The sequence below is a fragment of the Branchiostoma lanceolatum genome, chromosome 17 (assembly GCF_035083965.1).
Source record: "Branchiostoma lanceolatum isolate klBraLanc5 chromosome 17, klBraLanc5.hap2, whole genome shotgun sequence".
In the NCBI taxonomy this organism is placed as follows: Eukaryota; Metazoa; Chordata; class Leptocardii; order Amphioxiformes; family Branchiostomatidae; genus Branchiostoma; species Branchiostoma lanceolatum.
In genome coordinates this window covers 10,276,946-10,297,522 of record NC_089738.1, presented here as the reverse complement: position 1 = coordinate 10,297,522, position 20,577 = coordinate 10,276,946, and the positions used below count along the sequence as shown (strand labels likewise).

Sequence of the window (20,577 nt, the reverse complement as noted above, 5' to 3'; positions counted from 1 at the left end):
CATCTGTATACTCTAAATCTAATGTGAGAAAAGAAAAACAAGCCTAAATTTCCAAACCGCACATGGTATTACAGCTTTTATTCTTGTACTAGACAAGTGCAAAACTGACACTAGTGTAATGGCCTAGTATCACCTCTTACAAATTGGTAACAACACTCAAAAATACCATACTACTGCCGCTTCTACCAGTAAAACTACCGAACAAGTGTCCCTTCTACAACTACATCATGCCTCTATCTTACTATATTGGCACTTATATAAGTACAATCAAGAATACAATACGACATATTTTCCAATTTTCGGTATCTTCTTGTCAGATTTTTTTTGTTACTTGTTTGTTGGTCATCTCTGGAGGGTAAGAAAATTTGCTGTTGTTTTTCGAAACTAGACAAAAGTCAATGCGCGCGTTGGTGTCATCCAAAGAATGTATTTACTGTGGCCCAGTGGAACAGCAAATTTGCACCAACATTGTCCAGCCGTCCTGGGGGTGCCCTTATTTGTTTCTATAAATACCCCACCTTTTCGAAACTAAACCAATGCAAATATGCATGTCTCTCACGGGACATCCAGAGCAGACCTATTACTAAAAGGTCAGTAATTGCACGTTCTGTCCAGTGCCGGTGTCTATTTTTTAATTGTGACGATTAAATTGTGGATAATGACTCACATTAATTGCTAGCTCTGCCCAGTGTGTTTTATTTAATTACCCTAATGAACTTTGGGTCACAATGACTAATGATGTATTCCACACTCTGTCCAGTGTTTTTTCTATTTTTATACCGCTCATGTGACATAATTGAAATGGCATGGCATTTCCTTGCATGTTCTGCCCAGTGTCCATTTTTTTAATCACACCAACTGTCATTTAGTTTGAAATGATAACGGTTATTGGCTGTTCTGGCCAGTGTCTTTCTTTTGTGGAAAGATGACGACAAAAAGTGGCTACAATGGTTGTCACAGCGTCATCTGGTCTGCAGAAAAATTCGATCTTTCTTCAATCATACCGACAAACAGGTGGCCAAAATTGCAGTATATGTAATATCTAATAATTGCCTGTTCTGTCCAGTGTCGTCCCTGTCTTTTTTAATTATTTGTTAACCACTGTGGCTGACTGTTTTCCTTTTCAAGTTAACGTTTTCTTACAAGATTCTTTTTTTTTCATTTTGCTGTCCGAGTTATAAGAATAAATTGTCCCTTGAAAAAGAAAACAGCCACTAAGGGAGTCTAGCTGCATATCGGAGGCTAGATTTTGGCGGCCAAGAAAATTGGAGAAAACTGTACACGGCTACCTTGACATTACTACGTCTGAGGTTGGCCGATTCACCTTTAAGCTCTACCCTTGACATGTATTTAGAGATTTGCCACATTTGTGAATGGTAGAACAGGTGACCGTATCACCTTTTCAAGATGCATATGTCATCCCAGAAACCAGACTGTACGATTTGAACCATCTACACCGGGATAGTCCCATACCCTTTTCGACAAGTGTAGTGGGTTCTTTAACTGTGCTCGAGGTGTGGCTCTCCTAAAACATAGGACCTGCAGCTTTAAATCCCATCCGAGAGTACCTTGCTAGCTGGAGCTATATAATATCTCTACCCAAGTCGAGTGAGGGACAGGTGTAAAGTTCCTTTCCCAAGGGAAAAAACATCGCCGTACCTGCAAACCTGGGTTAGAACCAAGAACATTAAGCTTCTAAGTCAACAACCCTAACCACAGGAACACCTTGCCAACTCGACGTATACGCACTTACAATGCACTTATGAATATGGCATCTTGCGTATATATGTTTTCCTGGGTACGCTCTCTTTGTTGTTTTTGTTTATACAAAAGTCGCCTGTAAACCACAGATCCCGTCATGGAAACTACAAGCGCATGCGCAAACTGATGCCTGAGGCAAATCCGCCAATAGATGCGTAGCTTAAGTATATGTCCGTTGTACCCCATGCTTATGAGTCAAAGCAGTAGGTTTGTCTGCTTTTGCACATTTTGTGTCTGTAAGCCACGCTGAGAAGATTCTTTTTCTTCTTGTCGTCCTGACGGACTAAAAAGATTAACCAATCAATTTAAAACATGAGATGCTTGTCCTGACTAGTTGTAATCCTGTCATCATGAAATTTCAGGCCTTTAAATGACACCGTTTCCACAGTGAAGCTCACATCGCCTCGCCCCCTAGCGACTTCACTCTCCCTCGCAAAGAAACGTCAGCTGTGTGTGCTGAAGTCATGCATCGTGAGGTTACTCAAACCTCTGACTGGTTATTAAGCTGAAATACAGTCCATCGTCGTTAGGCCGGGATATATTCGGCCAAGGTTTATTTGGGGGGAACTCGGAGCTCTATGCCACCTGGGTAATCGTTTGCACCCGGTAGTTTTCAGTGGGCCACGACGATCGGCGACGTCATTGCCCATGAACTCATACGGCATCAAAGTGCTACCGGGTGCGAAAGATACATCGGCGGCGGAAATCGCCGTAGAGCCGCCCGGGCAAACGAGGAAATATTGGATACCGGGTTAGCTGGCTGTCGGGGATGGCTGAGTGCCAGAAATACGAGTCATACCGAAACATTATGATTTCCTCTCCCAACATCTGCTTGGAGTTTATCCAAAATACGTTTTCAAGTTAATATGATAATGTCATTGATCATTCGTCAGCTAAATTAAATTTTTCGGAAATCGTGTAAATTCTCTCCGATGTTCGCAATGAAAAGGGCTGGTCAGTAAGAATTGCGAAAACTACAGTGTCATCTCAAGGAGTTAAAGGGCATAAGACACCAAAAAACAACATTTTCTTATTATCTGAAACAGGAATAGCATCATTGAAGGAATATAAACGTTTAAAACAAATACACATCCTTCTGATGTTATCTAACATTGAACCATCAGAAACCATACTTCCATGGATCCAGCTCTTTATTTTTATCTGATCTTCCGACCAGGTGATTACATTAATCAGTGACTAATACCTGCTCATGACGTCACAATGAACACGGCAGCCGGTTCGGAACCTTACACAACGGCTTGCAAAAAACATTATCTAATGAGCAAACAGTGCTTGATTATCGTGATAACATTTAATTAAAGGACATAACAATATCTATTTCGTTTTCTTATAAAAATAACGTTCTTTCTGAGCCGTTGTGCAAAGTTCCAAATCGGCTGCCATGTTCGTTGTGACGTCATGAGCAGGTATACGTAAGTCACTGATTAATGTAATTACCTGGTGGGAAGAATCAAAAGCTGGAGTTATATGATGTTTTCATGGTTCGATGTTCAATAACATCCGAAGTGTGAATATGTTGTGAAAATTTCTATGTTATTAAACAATAGTATTATGTTTCATATAATTTCAGGACATTCCTAATGTTTATGTTATTGGTGTCTTATGTCCTTTAATTAGATGTTACCAAGGAGTTAATATATTGACCCATCTAATCCAATCAATATTCTAGCCTGGTAAACATATGGTCGTGAGCTCGCCGGGATCTCTACGGTGCTAGGAGTGCGGCCCGCCCGCCCACTGCAACAGTGCACGCCGGGTGATTTTTACGGGGTTGGTTTCAATTACTTCGCTCACGGGGAGGCAGTAATTAGAAAGCCGACTGGAAATATAGGCCGACAAAAAGAGTGATTACAATGCTTTGTAGAACTATAAGATCAGCAAAACACACCTATAAGCCGCCACATAAAGTTTACACAAGGAGGTTGAATGTTTACAGGCTATATCATATAGGCTTAGGTGTGTTCTACCGGTCTTAGGAAGAGTTCTAATTGGAGTATTAGGTATCTAAAGCTCAATATAAAGTATCTTAAGTTTAATGTAAAAGACAATTATGTGATTATGTTTATAGTTGATTTATCCAAGGAGGTCTATATAACCTCCTTGATTTATCAAACTGTTTTCCGAACTCTGTCTCACGGCTCGTCGTCGCGCTACTCTGTTGTCGCGACGCTCGCACACTGCCTGTTGTCGCGACGCTCGCGCTGTCTGTTGTCGCGACGCTCGCGCTGCCTGTTGTCGCGATGCTCGCGCTGCCTGCCAGTGTCGCGACGCTCGCGCTGCCTGTTCGATTGTACCATTGGGCTTTCGTAGGTCACAGACCGAAAACTGTTCGGCTGCTAACCTCATGTGAACTTTGAACCCTTTGCATGCAAGCAGCTGCCTGATCAACCCCGCCCCCTTTAGGCAGGAAAAACACTCCGTCTGACGGCCTTCTTACGTCTAACCCTGAAACCACACCCCTGAACCAAAAATCATGGCGGTTGCAGCAGTGCGAGCTGTTGCGACGACACTTCGAAGAAGTTCTGTCTTCCTTGAAGGATCAAGACCATTGTCTTCGAGCAGCGCCTCGCAGCAGAAGTTCAATGTTCCCCCCAGCGGGAACGACTTGCCCAGGCCTGGCGGCATCGCTTCAATGATGCGTTTACCCGTCCAGAACGACACTCAAGGTAAAACTTTCTGTCCAAGATGCATGTCATGATCAGTATTGCAAATATACAGATGTAACCGGCTCCTTACTGGGCGCCCAGTACGGAACCCGTGGAGAAAATGCCGCCGATACTCGGCCCCCAGTACGGAAGGAAGTTCCGTACAAGAATTCCAGTACGGAACGTCTTTATTCCAGTACCGAAGCTTCGTTAAATAATTGTCACGTTTTCCGACAGTGAGCTCCCCATTCCTTCCAAAAACATGTGTTGGCAACTGGCCCTGGCAACTGGCATATGCCCCATGCATGACCCCGTTTTCGTTTTTTTTGGCAACGCCAAAGGAGGCTGTCTCTAGTAGTGGTGCCTGTCCCCATATACAGGCTTTCATGTGCAATAAACTTGACTTGACTTGTGATGTTATCTGAGCCATGTTGGATTGCAGTGAACCTTTATTTAAAGCACCAGAAGATGATAGATAAATTATCCATCGACATCATCAGCGGGGGGGATTAAAATTCTAAATATAATAATTATGATTATTGATATTTTGATACACACACAGGTCTGGATGCTTGCTTTGTTGGGATTCCGCTGGACATCGGTACGTCCAACCGGTCAGGAACCAGATTCGGCCCGAGACAGATTCGCACCGAGTCGGTCATGCTCAGACCATACAACAACTGGACAGGTATGAACTAGTATCGTATTATACTGTTACAAGGCTTGTTTTTTTATTTCATCAAAAGTGCAACACAGTAACGCATGTAGGTACCCAGACAGTGATGCCAATGTTGCTGCCATCCAACAAACAGTAGAACATTCACATATTAAATAAGGCCATACATCAAAACGTTGACAATTTGACAAAGAATTATTCAAACAAACCTGACAAGACTTACATTTTTTGTGCTTGCGATGCCTATGTGGCCTTATGGTGATAGAAAGGAAAGGCAATTTACACCTTTTTTCTCATTCTATTCACTGACAGGTGGAAACTACTGTAAATGCATTTAAGTTTGCATGGTTTTTATTTCACGGTAGGGAGAAAATTGAGTGTTGACTGTGGTTTTAAGTAAAATGCGTTTGTACAAAAGTAGCAATACTGTGAAAGTGAGTCATAGGTGGGGAAAAAGTTTCGCGGTGGCTTTAAGTTTGCGCTGTGGAGTCCACTGCAAAAACAGTGAACATAAAACCACTGCGAAATTTCTGCATTTACTGTAAATGCACTCTACTCAGGTGGAAATGAGTATCTAATAACTTGGGACATTCTTTTGGATGAAAAGTAGAGAGTGACTCCCTGTGTTTGAGAAGAGTAGCGCCTTGACTCGAGCATGTTTAAGATCCCACCACATTCATTGAAAAAGAATTCAGTGAGCAGATCAAATCTTACAGTCTGGTTTTGTGTAGAAGAAAAACTGGTGTGTTAATTATAATGCCTAGAAAGTAGGTCATCAGTTATGTGAAACACACAAAGGTTATTTGTATTCGTACAATGTCTTACATCTACATGTACATCTCTTCGCAGGTGCTGCACCATATGACTCCCTCCAAGTCGCGGATATCGGAGACGTCTTCCTCAACATGTACGACTTGAAGGATGCTGTGAAGAATATCAGAGATGCCTACACTAAGATCGTGGCCAATGGGTGCAAGCCTCTAACCCTGGGGGGTGACCACACTCTTACCTACCCCATCTTACAAGCAATTAAGGTAAGTAGCTTCTAGGATGGGGACTTTAGTTAGCATGCCTTCAGTTCAAAGAGTTGTAAGTGGTATAGAAAGTATAGAAAAACTTAAAAAGATTAAGCAAGAAGTAAGGTATTGCTAAAGAAATATAATATGGGAGAAATGGGATCTTAGCACATGGGTGAAAAATTTGTTATAGTTTTCACATCGCTATCTTTGAAATATTTTTGGAGAAAAATGGTTGCATTTGCCAGCAAATATTATTCTCCAAGCAGAGGTTTTAATCGGAAGGGCAAGGACTAGGTCGGGATTTTTAACGTTGCCCTCCCTCAAAAAAATCACTGCTACTTCTTAGCCCCCCCCCCCCCCCCCCTGCCCCCCCATGAAAATCTCTGCTTGGAGAATATGCAAATATCAGCCCTTTTGATTCCCACCAATTTGTGTATGTTGCCTTTTATAGGCCAAGTATGGTCCTGTTGGCTTAGTTCATGTTGATGCTCACGCTGACACCAACGACAAGCAGCTTGGAGAAAAAATCTCCCACGGCACGCCCTTCCGCAGGGCCGTGGAGGAGGGCCTCCTTGACTGCCAACGAGTTATACAGATAGGGCTGAGAGGCACGGGGTATTCCGATGACGATTATGGGTGGAGCAGGCAACAGGTAGATCAGTACTGGTGCAGCATCCACCCTGAATGATTAGTGATCCCTCCCTTGATCTCTTCAGGTTTATTCAAAGTTCAATGTATTTTGCCAGATGTGAAATTTTGCATTCCCACAACCTTTGAGTCTTAAGAATTCTGGAAAATCTCTCAGAGTCCAAAATAATACATTTGTCAAAAACCTTCAGTAAAAGAAATCTCTTTCTCAATATACAGGGAAGGATCACGGAATCATTTATGGTGTATACTGCACACTTGTTTCTGTATATTCATATAGCAATAGTGTATATATATATTCTATATTACAGGATAAGCATGGTCCAGTTGGCTTAGTGCATGTGGACGCACATGCAGACACACACGACCAAATGGGCAACGAGAAGGTAGCCCACGGTACGCCATTCTATCGTGCGGTGGAGGAAGGTCTACTGGACTGTAGCCGAGTCATTCAGATAGGGCTGCGTGGAACAGGGTACACTGATTACGACTATGATTGGTCGAGAAGTCAGGTACAGAAATAATTACTTTTATCTGCATACTTTAAGCATGTATGCTTGCCAATCCAATGATTTAAACGTCTCATTACTAAGGAATCAGATGGACTCATGAAGATGTTCTTTGCAGCTGTAAATAATATGCATTGTACATAATTAGATTTGCTGCCTTCTTTGCCATACATGATATAGACACCTTCATCTTAATGAGTGGCATTGTAATTGATGCAAAGTTTCTGTATAGATGAACCCACCGCAAAGAGAAAAAAAATCTCGGTCATATCAACTCTGTCTTTTACAGTATTCTCGGTAAGAGAACAAGGAAATGTCCCAATCTATATAATGCTTTACTCCAAGTAGTTGTTAAGGATCCTGCTTATTTTCAGTGTTTTTGCAAAAGTCATTAAGTACTTTTATCTATATGCACATTGTTCGCCTTTTCCTGGTAGCAGTTGCAAAAACAGTGCACATGATTGTAAATCAGTGAGAATGTGAGCCAGGTCCTTACACATCTGCTTGGAGATCAAACAATGCAGCCTAGAGTAAATGATAACATGCAAGGCAGTATCAGCTAAGTAATTTTAAGAACATTGTTTTTTCAGGGTTTCCGAGTGGTCCAGGCTGAAGAGGTTTGGTACAAGTCTCTGGCGCCACTGATGGAGGAGGTCCGTGCACAGATGGGGGACGGTCCCGTCTATCTGAGTTTCGACATCGACGCCCTGGACCCGGCCTACGCACCGGGGACAGGAACCCCTGAGATAGGAGGACTGACGTCGCACCAGGGCCTGGAAATCATCAGGGGCTGTCGTGGGCTCAACTTGGTGGGAGGGGACTTGGTGGAGGTGAGAACAGTGTCTTAATTTTTTTTTAACTTCAAGAGATAAGAAATCGTAAGACTTAAGGAAGTGAGCTTTTTGTGGGATCTAAGTACAAGGTATCATGAAGATAACAGAGATTTACAAAGTATAAGGTGATTTCCGGGCATCCTGACTCACATGTATTTAAAGTTATTATGTTCAATTGAAAACACACTGTAGAACTAGACTGGCCGTCATTTGCTTTAAGAGCAAATTCAGGATGTTTCGCCCATACTCCTCATGCAAGAAGTGGGCTGTCCCAAAATAACTCCTGGGCAAATCCAAGTTTCTGCATAATTTATGCAAATGAGGTCCTCATGAGCATAAGTTATGTCCAGGTGCTTTCACCTTTCCTACATGTACCTACATGTTCAAGATGACATCCGCAGCTTTTATAGTAAGGGGAATACAACATCATGCATAAATTATGCATCTGCAGCTTGTACCGTAAGGGAAATACAAGTTTCTGCATGAATTATGCAAAGGAGGTCCTCATTAGCATAATTTTTGGCCAGGTGCATTCACCTTTCCTAATGGTACCTACATCTTAAAGATGACATCCGCAGCTTTCACGGTAAGGGAAATACAAGTTTATGCATGAATTATGCAAATGAGGTCCTCATTAGCATAATTCATGGCCAGGTGTGATCACCTTTGCTAACGGTACGTACATCTCAAATCTGACATCTGCAGCTTTTCCGGTAAGGGAATTACAAGTTTACGCATAAATCATGCAAATGAGGTCCTCATTAGCATAATTTATGGCCAGGTGTGTTCGCCTTTCCTAAAGGTACCTACATTTCAAAGATGACATCCGCAGCTTGTACGGTAAGGGACATACAACTTTATGCATACATTATGCAAATTTGGTCCTCATTATCATAATTAATTGTCAGGTGTATTCACCTGTCCTATAGGTACCTACATCTCAAATATAACATCCGTACCATGTAACATAAGGTACATATAACTTTCTGTAATACCATTTTTATAGTAGAGGTACCCCCTGACATCTGCTTGGTTTTAACTCCCAGACAGTAGGAGGGCTTATGTTACAAGATGACCTAGTTGTGAGAAAATAACCAAAAATTCCATCAAAAAATTGCAAAATAAATCATTTTGAAGTAGTGTATACCAAAAAAAATTATGGGGTCCTTTGGGTAAATATCCAATGCACAACTAAACCAAATTTCAGGTCCTTAGGTTTGAACACCACGGCACTGGAGGCCATAATGTGCGACTTTTGTCGGAAAATGACCAAAAAACCTCGATAAAATCATTTTAAAAACTTATATGAAAAAAATTTTAAAAGGGTCTAGGGGTATACACAAACTCTACCTCCATACCAAATTTCAGCTTATTTGGTCGACGGACGACCGAGAAGAAGCGATTTGAAGATTTGACAGGAGAAGAAGAAGAAGGAGAAGAAGAAGGAGAAGAAGAAACCTGACAAAAACAATATGTTTCGTTGGCGAAACATAATAAGCAAGGAGAGATAGGAGATGTTAAACAGCGCCACCTGTTGATAGTATATATATTGCAGATGAAAAAAAAAATGGCTCAGGGCCTGTGGATAAAAGCTGTTTCTTGCAGTATGTCTGTGAGTTGCCAGTATACCTCGCAATGTCTGCATGTTTTTAAACAAAATAATGATCAAAGTCGCACCAGTGACATATACTTAGTAACCTGGGTATGTGACATTTTTGTTTAGTTTACACTTGCTCTCATACTCGCTTACACAGTAGTACTATGGAGGCAAGGGTAATAAACATATGATGATGGAACCCTGGCTTATGTACTTTGACATTCATTTTGACTGCCTTTCTCCAGGTTTCCCCTGCCTACGACCCATCCGGTAACACAGCCCTGACTGCAGCTAACCTGCTGTTTGAGATGCTGTGTGTCCTGCCCGGGGTCCAGTACAGACGTGGTTGATTATGTACACACTAGTTTTTGTACTACATGTTGTGTCAAGTGTCACATGAGATAGACTTCACAAGAAAATCTGAAATGTGTCTTCTGTTACCTGTACCTTAAAAAGGAATATGATCGTATGTAATTCCACACTTTTTTGGTGAGCTGTAATAAGCACGAATCTGCTCCAAAATTTATCATTCAGTATTGATTGTAAAAATTGTGCTGGGTGTCTGGTTGACAGTAAAAACTTGAGAGGAATTTCCCTAGTGATCTGTCATAACTTCAAAGGGCTTAGAATATTACAGACTTCCTCTGCTTCATTCTTTTTAGTATCACAGTGCTAGTACGATATTTCCACCAGCAAAGAAACAAAACATCACTAAGGAAGACAGTGTATCATTATCACTTTAGATATTGTAAACTAGCGTGCCATGGCTCGATTGATAGAAATTAGTCATAAGGTTTTTATAATTATAGAAGTCTTGACGTATATTTGAATTTGTAATTAATGTCATGCATTGTGACATAAGTACACGTTATACACGCACAGATATACAGGTCTAAGTCTTCCAGGTCCAGCTATGAACCCACATGTGGACATCTTATTATTTCACAACATTGTTGTCAACTGAACAATGATTTTCTTTCATCACAAAACAATTACAGAGGGGAGACAATAGTCTAAGAAAAATATGCAGCATAAAATTACATTAAATTTGGTATCGAGCAAAACATATTTTCAGAAATAAAAAATGAATGAGAAATTGAAGGCAAAGAGAACTACACATGAATAACTGATCCTCCCCACTTTCTAGTGGAACCTTCCATCATTCTGAAGGAGACTCACCTTGCCTAAAGGCAAGACTAAACATTTTCCTTGACCCCTGGTTAGCTTTAGATGCTGCACAAATCTTTGTGCTTCAAACATAACAAAACAAAGCCTCTCAGAAAGACCAACACAATTAAGCACAACCAAAGAATGATCAGTGCCTCTCACCACATTTGCATCACTTCACCAGTCAATCATTGTACATTTATCTTTGTTACATCATACCATATTTCATTGAACATTAAAAAAAGGGTAGGGCTTTAGCAGTTGACATCACCCCTATATCTACACACAAAAGAAAGCTGCCTGGTTAGAGTCAGAGGTGAACTGGGCTGCTCAATGAAAACCCCTGCAGCTGTGGAGAAAGACCACTTGTCCTGTGTTCTGTACCAATTGTTGCATACTAGGACCATCTGGCTCTTTCAACACTAGAGGAATTTCACAGACTGTGCCTTCTGTAGAATTCTACAACACTTGGACAGCTCCTATGTATGGTTTTCATCTAACCGTTACCTATAAATACTTATATATAAACATAATTATATATCTGTTGGCACATTTCAGGAACTGCAAAGTGTGTCTCCCATGAATATTTTATGAACTTTCAACTTTAATTGCACAGACGAGAGTGGATCAGGAAAAGGATACTGGCATTTCAAGTGATCTTAATGTATATATGAATGTGCATACTGAGAAATGGAGACAGCAAAGAAGACAGAAAGAAGAAACAAAGACCAGGTGATCACACTGAGCGACTACACCTGGCTGGAGAGGAGTAAGGCTCGATTCACCTCAGGTGGGAGGAACCAACTCGGGCTGAAGAAAGACGACCTGCTGTGTGAAGGAGAGAATGTGAGAGAGGCGCTGACACGACTGCCCAGAAGTACGTTGGAGGAACGACATCTCAGAGTGTGTAGGGCGGTCAACTTGCTTCTTAAGAAACAGGTGAGAAAATTTAAGACGATATGTATATTTTCGACACCCGAGTGTTCTCATTTTCTTGTAGTTTGGAAATATAGTCCTACATGTTGAATGGTTCTAAAAGAAATTCAAAAACCAACCAGTGTAACACTAATACCATTCAACATGCACGGACAAGCCCTAAACGTCGCCCTAATGGGAAAATGGTCTGGAAAATTACCCCATCTAAAACTCTGGATTCATAATGGAGGGGAGGGAGGGTGGCATATTTTATTTTCATGTACTATAAATGCAGATATGTTCGCAGTGGTTTTATGTTCGCGAACTTAAAACCACTGCAAACATTTTAATCTAATACTGTAGCAGTATATGACGTCGCATGCTTAAAACCACCGTTAACACTCCATTTTCGCCTTAGCTGAAATAAAAACCATGCGAACTTAAAAGCATTTACAGTGAGTATTTCAACATGTATGACTGAGGGAGGGGGGCACTATAAAAAAAGTATAAGGGAATACAGTAACCAACACAATTAGCAGGTAAGAGTTTGATCTTAGTATGTTTAAGATTCGGGTTATTCGAACAAATGATGGGCTTACTACATGTAAATTCATTCAGAGAGAGAACATAAATACTAGTACCACATGTATGCCAATTGTTTTTAAGTCTATTGAAATACCTTTCTGCACAATTACTCTCCTCAATGGTGCATACCATGTGTGGTGACCTGTCCCTAATTCTGAAGGTCTCATCTGTCAGTTCTTCACAAGGTTTCATTAATCACTAGAGGTTCAGGGGTCAAATTGGTTCCAGGTCAAAGGGCCATTACACAAAAAAAGTCACAGCTGTTTTATGTAGTTTGCATGTACATGTATACAAAAACTGTTGTCAGAATTTGGGATGACTTTTTTCTTCTGTTTTAATGGAATTGTATAAAAGAAGAATTCTATCAATTTACATTCATCACATATATCAATAGTAATGAAGGAATCATTTCTTCAGAAATTTTCATCATTATTGCTTACTAAGGAGCGGCCACACTGTATTATTTCTTTTCTAGAATTTTTAACAAGGCTTTGACAGAACCGACAATTGATAGGGTTCTATGGCAATCCGTTTTACAAGACAGCAGGGTTTTTTTCACCACACCCACAGCTTTTTCAAAAAGGCCAAATTTTTAAAAAAAAAGGCCAAAGTTTTGGGCTGTTAAATTGGAGTTTTCCTACTGTAAAACTACTAGATAAGAGTGGCCTAGGGTTCTAGTTGCAGACTAATAATTCCACATGTACTTGCTAGAACATTCCAAATGGCAGCTTCTTCAATTTCCATAGGTGCTAGCACCTGAGCAGTGGACTAAGTACAGTGAGGACCCCTACCTGCAGCCTTACTTGGAGGAAGTGCAGCGAGAGAAGTCGGCAAAAAAGAAGCCAGCCTTGTTCTGTGTGGAGAAATGACACCTACATCACCTACCAACTGAAAGACTTGGACTACAGCAAATATGTCCTTGCTTGCTTTCTTGTGCCCTCAAATCATTTAAAAAGAATTTAAAAAGTAGCCTTTGATATAATAATTGAACTGTGTCACTGTTAACTCCTGTTATTTGCTTGGAACACTGATAGAGATAAATTTACTGTAGACATTTAGGCTAGACCATTCTCTTGTATTTTAATTTCAAATCAATGTCCGTCATATTCAATATTGAATTCCTTTTTTACCTACCACTCTTTCAATGTGAAAACTCCTCATCACCCTTTCCATGGAATAGACCGATCCCATAGCCCCCCACCCACTTCCATCAAAATGAAGAAATTCACAATAAAGACATAAGTGTAAATACTTGATGGACATACAGACACTGTCTCCCTGGTACTGGTCAATCTGCCAATTGCCATGCCATTATTGGTTGAACTGCTAATTGTGATGGACAGTCAGGACAAGCTATAGTATAGTTGAATAACAACACCAGACACATCATTCTTGTTATCATACAGCTTTTACTTCTTCATGTATGCAGATTGCAGGAAAACCTTGGTAAGATATTACAACTCTCCAGGGCATGTCAGATACTGGGATACACAAAGGAGTATGAAGCATGTATATATTTTTTTGGTTCCATTTTTGGTAGATGTTGAAGGAAATGGAGCTAGTCGAACAGTCCGAATCCCATGTCATCATCACTCTCTTCTTCCTCAGATTCTTCCTTCTTCTCCTCTTCTTTTTCTGCAAAAGAGAAGGATTTGTAAGATTTCTGATGTGTAAAATGGTTATCTCTAGTGATATTAACCACTGGGTACTAACAGTCCATCTGTAAATAAATAAACAAAAAAGTGGCACGAGAACTGCAAGTTCAAATCACACTACAACAAGGAATGATAAAACAAAGTCAGCAGCAAGAAACAACATGAGCACTTCAGCAAAAGGACAATACAGGAAACAGCAACTCTTTTTTCTTGAGTGGTTCTGTGGGAAGCTTTCTAGCATCACCTAATAGAATGGTAACATGCTGATATCCCTATAAAGGTTAGTTCTCTAACAATGAGCAATGAAGATTTAGGACTTGGTGTAGAGACAACCAAGCCATGGAAGTGGCGGAAAACAAACACCCAGAGTTATGGGAGTTCAAGTTCACGCCAAACCTTGCCTTCGGAGAAGGACAGTTGGCTAAGTAGGCTTGGTCTAATCGTCAAACAGCCCGAATCCCATGTCTTCGTCTGATTCGTCTTCAGACTCTTCCGGCTTCTCTTCTTTTTTCTCTTCTGCTGTCAAGAATGTAAACCCCACATTTGCATAGATCGCAATTACAGATACTCACCAACTACCTGTAATCTACTCTTAACACTGTAAATGCAATGACACTACCCTGGGGGAAAATAGTACATACCAACTTCCAGTTCCAAGTAGGAAATACATGCACTTCGGGCTCAATAACAAAAGAATAACAATCAACAGCCATATATGTGGCAACTTTCAAAACCGTTAACTCGTGTGAGATAAAAAAAGATGAAAACAATGATCATGCTACTGCACTCCAGGGCTCCAACCCAGAGGTGTAGCCAAAAATAAAGACATATTTCCTGACCTGCAGCAGGTGCATCAGCTGCAGCAGCTGCAGGTGCCGCGCCGCCACCACCGCCGCCGGATCCGACAGCAGAGAGGAGAGCCGCGATGTCCGAACCCTCCAGGGCCTTGGCGAACAAACCGGGCCAGAACGGCTCCACGTCCACGTTGGCGGCCTTGATCAGGGTCTCGATCTTCTCACCCTGCAGAGATAATCATAAAGGAATGGTGTCACTGTCACACAGGGAAACGACCTACCGACAATAGATTTCGGCCATTTTATGCAAATTAGCGATTTTGCGACAGACCGGAAAATGGCGTCCCATTTGGCCCATTCAAACTTCCCACCAAACTGGAATTAGTAGAATAAGTTCTCTTCGTGGTACGCATATAGAATTTATATCAAATTGTAGGTAGATTTGTCATAAACATGATGGCGAAAACCGCACGGGGGTACCATTGAGAGGTAAGCTCAGACACGTCCGAAGAGTTGTAATACATTTAGATATGAAGTTCCGATGTGACCTCGCGACCTCGTGTGATTTTGCGACAAAAAGCGAAATTACGGCCGGAAGCTGCCGGGGAGCTTACTTTAAAATGGAAATTTCACATATATATTTAAATATATATTATTGTGAGCTGCCGCGAGCAAATGTGACATAGGCGCTATTGTTAATGTTTCCCTGTGTGTCAATCTAACATTTTCAATTTTCTGTCTCATCTCTATGTATAAGTTACAAGACATAAACATTTCATTCAAAAGTTTTGCATCTGCTTCCTTGACACTTTCATCTGACTTTCACCCCCTTACAAAAAAGGAGGAAGATACAAATTATAAATATTTGGGACTCACTGACCGTAAAAAATAACTTTGAGCAGGGGTGTGGGGGAGAGATTTTGGGGTTGATGTATTTCTTAGAATGACCAGAAGTAAAAGCTACTACGAGCTACATAATGTCTTTTTTTACAATATATCTTTTCAATGAATTTTTACTTCACAAAATGTCTTGTTTTATATGATATTAGATAATCGTGATAAGAAACAGCCATCATCATCATCAGATACTGAGATAGTCGTGCTGCTCGGGTTTATCAATCATGCACCTCCCCAAAAAGAAATTGAACAGAGCAACAGGACAACGTTAAATACAGATTTGACATGTTTCTGACGGGGAATGGGGAAAGGTTACAAAGTGAAGTTGAGTACAGGATAGAAACATGTGCAGGTGCCCCCCTCCCCTTTTAGAATTAGAGGGTCGATTCAACCCGTTTTGTTGGCGATTGAGAGTGTCCGCTGCCCAGTGGTCCCAAAAATTGACCGCGGTTCTTGCGATGAGCAAAACATGAACATATGTTTGACAATCAGGCTGGAAAAATGTGAAGAAATAAAACTTACAGTAATGGCGACATCATCGTCGTGGAGGATTAGGGCACTGTAGACACAGGCGAGCTCGGATGTAGACGCCATTTTCAAATTCTCGGTCAGGATAACCAAACTTTTCACACAGAAATATTCCTTGTGCTCTAATGAACAAGACTACGTACAAAATTTGTACGGATGGGTCTTGGTTGAAGTGTGAGTCGGCGGATTGCGCCCTTAGCTCAGGAGAGAACACCACACTTTTCACAAGATGGCGAAAGAGGACGAGATCGCAAAGGGCGCTGGGAAATATCGCGCACCCTACTTCTGCAGTTTTAAAACATTCCGCTAGATGACACCAGTGAGCAGTCATTCTGCGCCTTTACCTCGGACAGTATATACTATAAGGCTTTCTCTGTGGAATGCAAAACAAGTCTCCTGTGGCCAGGGGATGATTATAAAACATCTGGTTATTCCGGAAGGGAGAGCAATTTTCTGTCAGAAGCGACTAACGAGCAAACACTAGCTGAGAGTCGAGGAAGATATGTTGAGCTATCAAAGGAGGAAATGTACATCCGCTTAGGTCAAGGACGGTTCATTGAGAATCAATATAACGTTCTTGGATTCTGTTATGACAGAAGAGAGCAATAAAAACAACTTGATGCTGATCATGGAGTCAGTATGCACGTAAATGTACAATGATTGATAATATGGAAAAAAATCAATTCATAACTCGTGACTGCAAAATTCACGTACTTTCCAATATCTTACTGTCTATTTTTTTTATACATGCAGCCTGAAAGCAAGACTATATATGACATCATGAGACATGTATCAAAAGCCATATTTTTCATTGCGTATCTAATGCCTTCTACATTGCATATTACACCGCCAGTCTCCTGAAAAGCCATGCACTCAGTTCATATCATCTGGTTTGATAGATAATAGAGTGCTATCTTTTGAGACATCCATTCAAGATCGGAAATTGTTTCCGAGAATTCCATTTAGGATAGGACATGTTTTCTTTGAATTTTATTGAAGATTGACATCCCCGCACAAGCGCTAATATGAAGAATATTTTCTGTCGAAAATTGCCTTTGCCGCTGGCCCGCTGTTAAGTAGACCATAGAACATTTGATTGATGCGATTTTGTGGGGTCCTTTTATTCGTCTATGTTACGTGATGTTTTGTGATGTAGTGAGACAGTGCAACTAGTTTAAGTCGTCGCCTAGACAGATTATGTGAGCTATAGCTAGCGACTCGTGTGGGTTAGAATCATTTGCTGTGTCTCTCAAGCATCCCTAGTGGATCTGCATAGCTTTGGGTGTATGTTTGATGCCACGGTATACGAGGTATAGATATATGGCAAGAATGTATCAAGTGGGTCTGTCACTGGACTGCGCCTAATTGATCTAGATTGCGAAAGGCACTCATATCGGCGCCAACATGTCGTCCGAAATTGCGAATTTTTCTTTAGATTAAAAAAGAAAAGAAATCACAGTTTACATAATGGCGCGAACGTGCGAAAAGAGTCGTGGTACATTGGTATTTAATCCAGTTGGACAGGGGTGCCAAAGAATACATACGAATTTTACGGAATACATACGAATTTTACGGAATACATACGATCCATTACTAGAAACATACGATCCGTACGGAATACATACGATCCATTACGCAGAAACATACGATCCTTACGGAATACATACGATCCATTATGCGGAATACATACGATCCTTACGGAATACATACGATCCTTACGGAATACATACGATCCTTACTAATTTGGAGAAATGTGCCTGGATCACGTGACACCGGCGGCAAATTCAAGATGGCTGACTCGGGATAACCAGTTCTTCGTACGAAATCGTGGCTTTTAAGAGCTTAATAATGGCGTATCCCATCCGGCTAAACTCTAAAAATCTCAAGCTGCACTAAATTAAGACTGATGTAGGCTTAGACCAACTAGGAGGACCAGACAAAACTAGATTCGGTGCTAGCGCGATGGCCAGCAAATTAGTAAGGATCGTATGTATTCCGCGTAATGGATCGTATGTATTCCGTACGGATCGTATGTTTCTGCGTAATGGATCGTATGTATACCGTACGGATCGTATGTTTCTAGTAATGGATCGTATGTATTCCGTAAAATTCGTATGTATTCTTTGGCACCCCTGTTGGAACTCTGCGATTTTAAATAATGTTATCTTGTATCTGATTTGGAGCCGAAACTGAGAATGTAACATTCCGGGCGTGGCCATTTTGTTTGTAGAAGTCGCATATTTTACCCGTATGTCGCACGTCAGAAAATTGGCTGAAATTCGCAAAGTTGACGCAAAATTTGACGCAATTAGGTGCAGTCCAATGGAATACCCACTATACGCACTATAAGTAACATGGCAAAGAAAGGGTTTCCCTACTGTACATGAATCTAGTTTTCCCGCTTGTATAATTGTATATTTCATTATAATGATGGGAATCTTTTCACCGGTTCTAAAATATTCCTACATTTTTGTTTCTATTTCTACCCTGTCGTTACCATGACCATTTGGTTTATATTGCCGCAAAAGCCTTTCGTAACACGATTCGATAGCCTGGCTATTCCAAAGTACGTCCTTATGTAAAAGATTAGTTTTGTGTCAACGGCCGAAGATAATATGGTTTCTACTGTGACTATAGACCCCTAGGGAGCTCTTTTCAAGCCGCTTTGGTATATGATATATAACGTTTGCTGAGCTTATGTAAAAATGATAAAAGGTAAAAATGTAGGTAGATAATTGGGTTCTTTATCGACTGAAGTGACCACGGTACTGCTAACACATCGGGTAAGTCAAGATGAAAAATTGGAGTCCGTAGAACACAAACCTTCGTGAAATAATTATGGTGTTTGTCGTATTGGCTTTAGGTGTTTGGTGCCCTCTTTAGCAAGAAGAACAAATTCTTTAACACCACTTTCCTTTATGTCTAGGTAGTTGTTTATCATAACACCAGGCAGTAACCAAGGAACCTCTGCTTGGACAGAACCTAATTAGCTTAAGGCAGGCGACCTGGAGATAGATGTCTATTGGACTATATCACACTACATTCAAGATCGGGGTGTCATACTATATTTCTATACTACCTGAAAATGCTGCTACGGTTCCCCAAAAAAGACATGCCTCTTAAGGACCTCAATGACTACCGAAAATCCACATTTCAAACAAAAACATCCAATGGATATTTAGTTGTGAACACTAATTACAGACAGAAGCAGTACCCCTGTAGGAGGTGAACCTCCTTCACGCAGGTAACAATACCTCCGTGGGCGGTCACTGACCTCCTTCACGGAAATAATAAGGCAGAACAGTTCTGAACAGATTACTAATATGTTTAGGATTGGACATGCCGCAAAATATTCATTTCTCAAATACAAAAAAAGATTTTCTATAGATAAGCATGATACAAAAGGAAACCGTGTTCCTTACTAAAATCATAAGTAAGGAACATATCTACACATATAGATCTCGATAGGTAGGGAACCAAATTCCTGTTTCTTATATGTATTTCCAAAGTACAAGAACATCTATTCATCTTATTCTGTTTTATTTAGCCAGAATGGCCCATCGTAGCTCTGCTTTTCACTGGGACCCTGGAAAACAACTCATAACATATAACATGAATACATACATGACATGTAACAAATTATATACTTGTATACAAATATGCCTGCACAAAACTTGAAATAATCTCAGGTTACCCTGTTGCTCACCTGACAACAACCTGCAGAACGTTGACCTTTGCTAGCGGCCACTTCACGTTTGGGTCTCTTCTGGCATCGGAACATGAAGATCGTTATACTGGCCTTTCAAGTCTTGGATCAGCAGTTTTCAAAAGGTCCCCTTTCGTAGACTGATTCATTATTTGCATCTTCCTGAGACGTGTACAATATGGGGATTCGAACAGCTATTGACTTGAGTTCAAGCTCAGTCAGTTTCATGTAATACGTTACACACAGCACATGCGTGGTATTTTGGGTCGTTTTTTGATGAGGATGGCCCTTGTACTGTGAGCTGCCTATTGAATTGAAAACATTAGAAATACAGCTACGGTGCTCACAAATCGACGTGCATCATCTCGCACATACTAGCAGACGACATGACAAAGTGCATACAAATACATTAAAGGGATCTTTAGTTACCTTCGCCGAGAAGGTTATGCAGAGGGTAGCGTTTGTCTGTTTGTCTGTTTGTCTGTTTGTTTGTAGTGTCACAGGATAACTCGAGAATGCCTTGATGGATTGTTTTGATATTTAGTATGTTAGTAGGTTTTGATGAGACCTAAAAACGATGAGATTTTGGGCCCCCTAGCGGCTTCTTACGGTACTGCAGCG

At 40.9% G+C, this 20,577-nt stretch overlaps 2 protein-coding genes and 1 pseudogene across 5 annotated transcripts; 2 read left to right on the top strand and 1 right to left on the bottom strand.

Annotated features, from left to right (window-relative positions):
- Window positions 1-4,169: 4,169 nt before the first annotated feature.
- Window positions 4,170-10,299, top strand: LOC136422584 (guanidinobutyrase-like). Of its 2 annotated transcripts, none has more exons than XM_066410382.1 (6): window positions 4,170-4,448; window positions 4,990-5,115; window positions 5,953-6,137; window positions 6,574-6,774; window positions 7,870-8,109; window positions 9,955-10,299. In XM_066410382.1, the coding sequence occupies exons 1-6, from the start codon at window positions 4,256-4,258 to the stop codon at window positions 10,057-10,059; spliced, it is 1,050 nt and encodes a 349-aa protein (XP_066266479.1). In that variant the 5' UTR covers window positions 4,170-4,255; the 3' UTR covers window positions 10,060-10,299. The 2 variants fall into 2 exon arrangements, with proteins under 2 accessions (XP_066266479.1, XP_066266478.1); XM_066410381.1 differs by lacking the exon at window positions 6,574-6,774 and adding an exon at window positions 7,082-7,282 and having other exon boundaries at window positions 4,172-4,448.
- Window positions 10,300-11,566: 1,267 nt separating this feature from the next.
- LOC136423409 (cytochrome b-c1 complex subunit 7 pseudogene) lies at window positions 11,567-13,245 on the top strand (annotated as a pseudogene).
- Window positions 13,246-13,765: 520 nt separating this feature from the next.
- Window positions 13,766-16,511, bottom strand: LOC136422585 (large ribosomal subunit protein P1-like). Of its 3 annotated transcripts, none has more exons than XM_066410383.1 (4): window positions 16,245-16,511; window positions 14,871-15,051; window positions 14,433-14,547; window positions 13,766-14,011 (listed from the first exon to the last, which is right to left on the bottom strand). In XM_066410383.1, exons 1-3 carry the CDS (start codon window positions 16,314-16,316, stop codon window positions 14,468-14,470), a joined length of 333 nt encoding a protein of 110 aa, XP_066266480.1. In that variant the 5' UTR covers window positions 16,317-16,511; the 3' UTR covers window positions 13,766-14,011; window positions 14,433-14,467. The 3 variants fall into 3 exon arrangements, with proteins under 3 accessions (XP_066266480.1, XP_066266482.1, XP_066266481.1); XM_066410385.1 differs by having other exon boundaries at window positions 14,433-14,541; XM_066410384.1 differs by lacking the exon at window positions 14,433-14,547 and having other exon boundaries at window positions 16,245-16,510.
- Window positions 16,512-20,577: the final 4,066 nt, after the last annotated feature.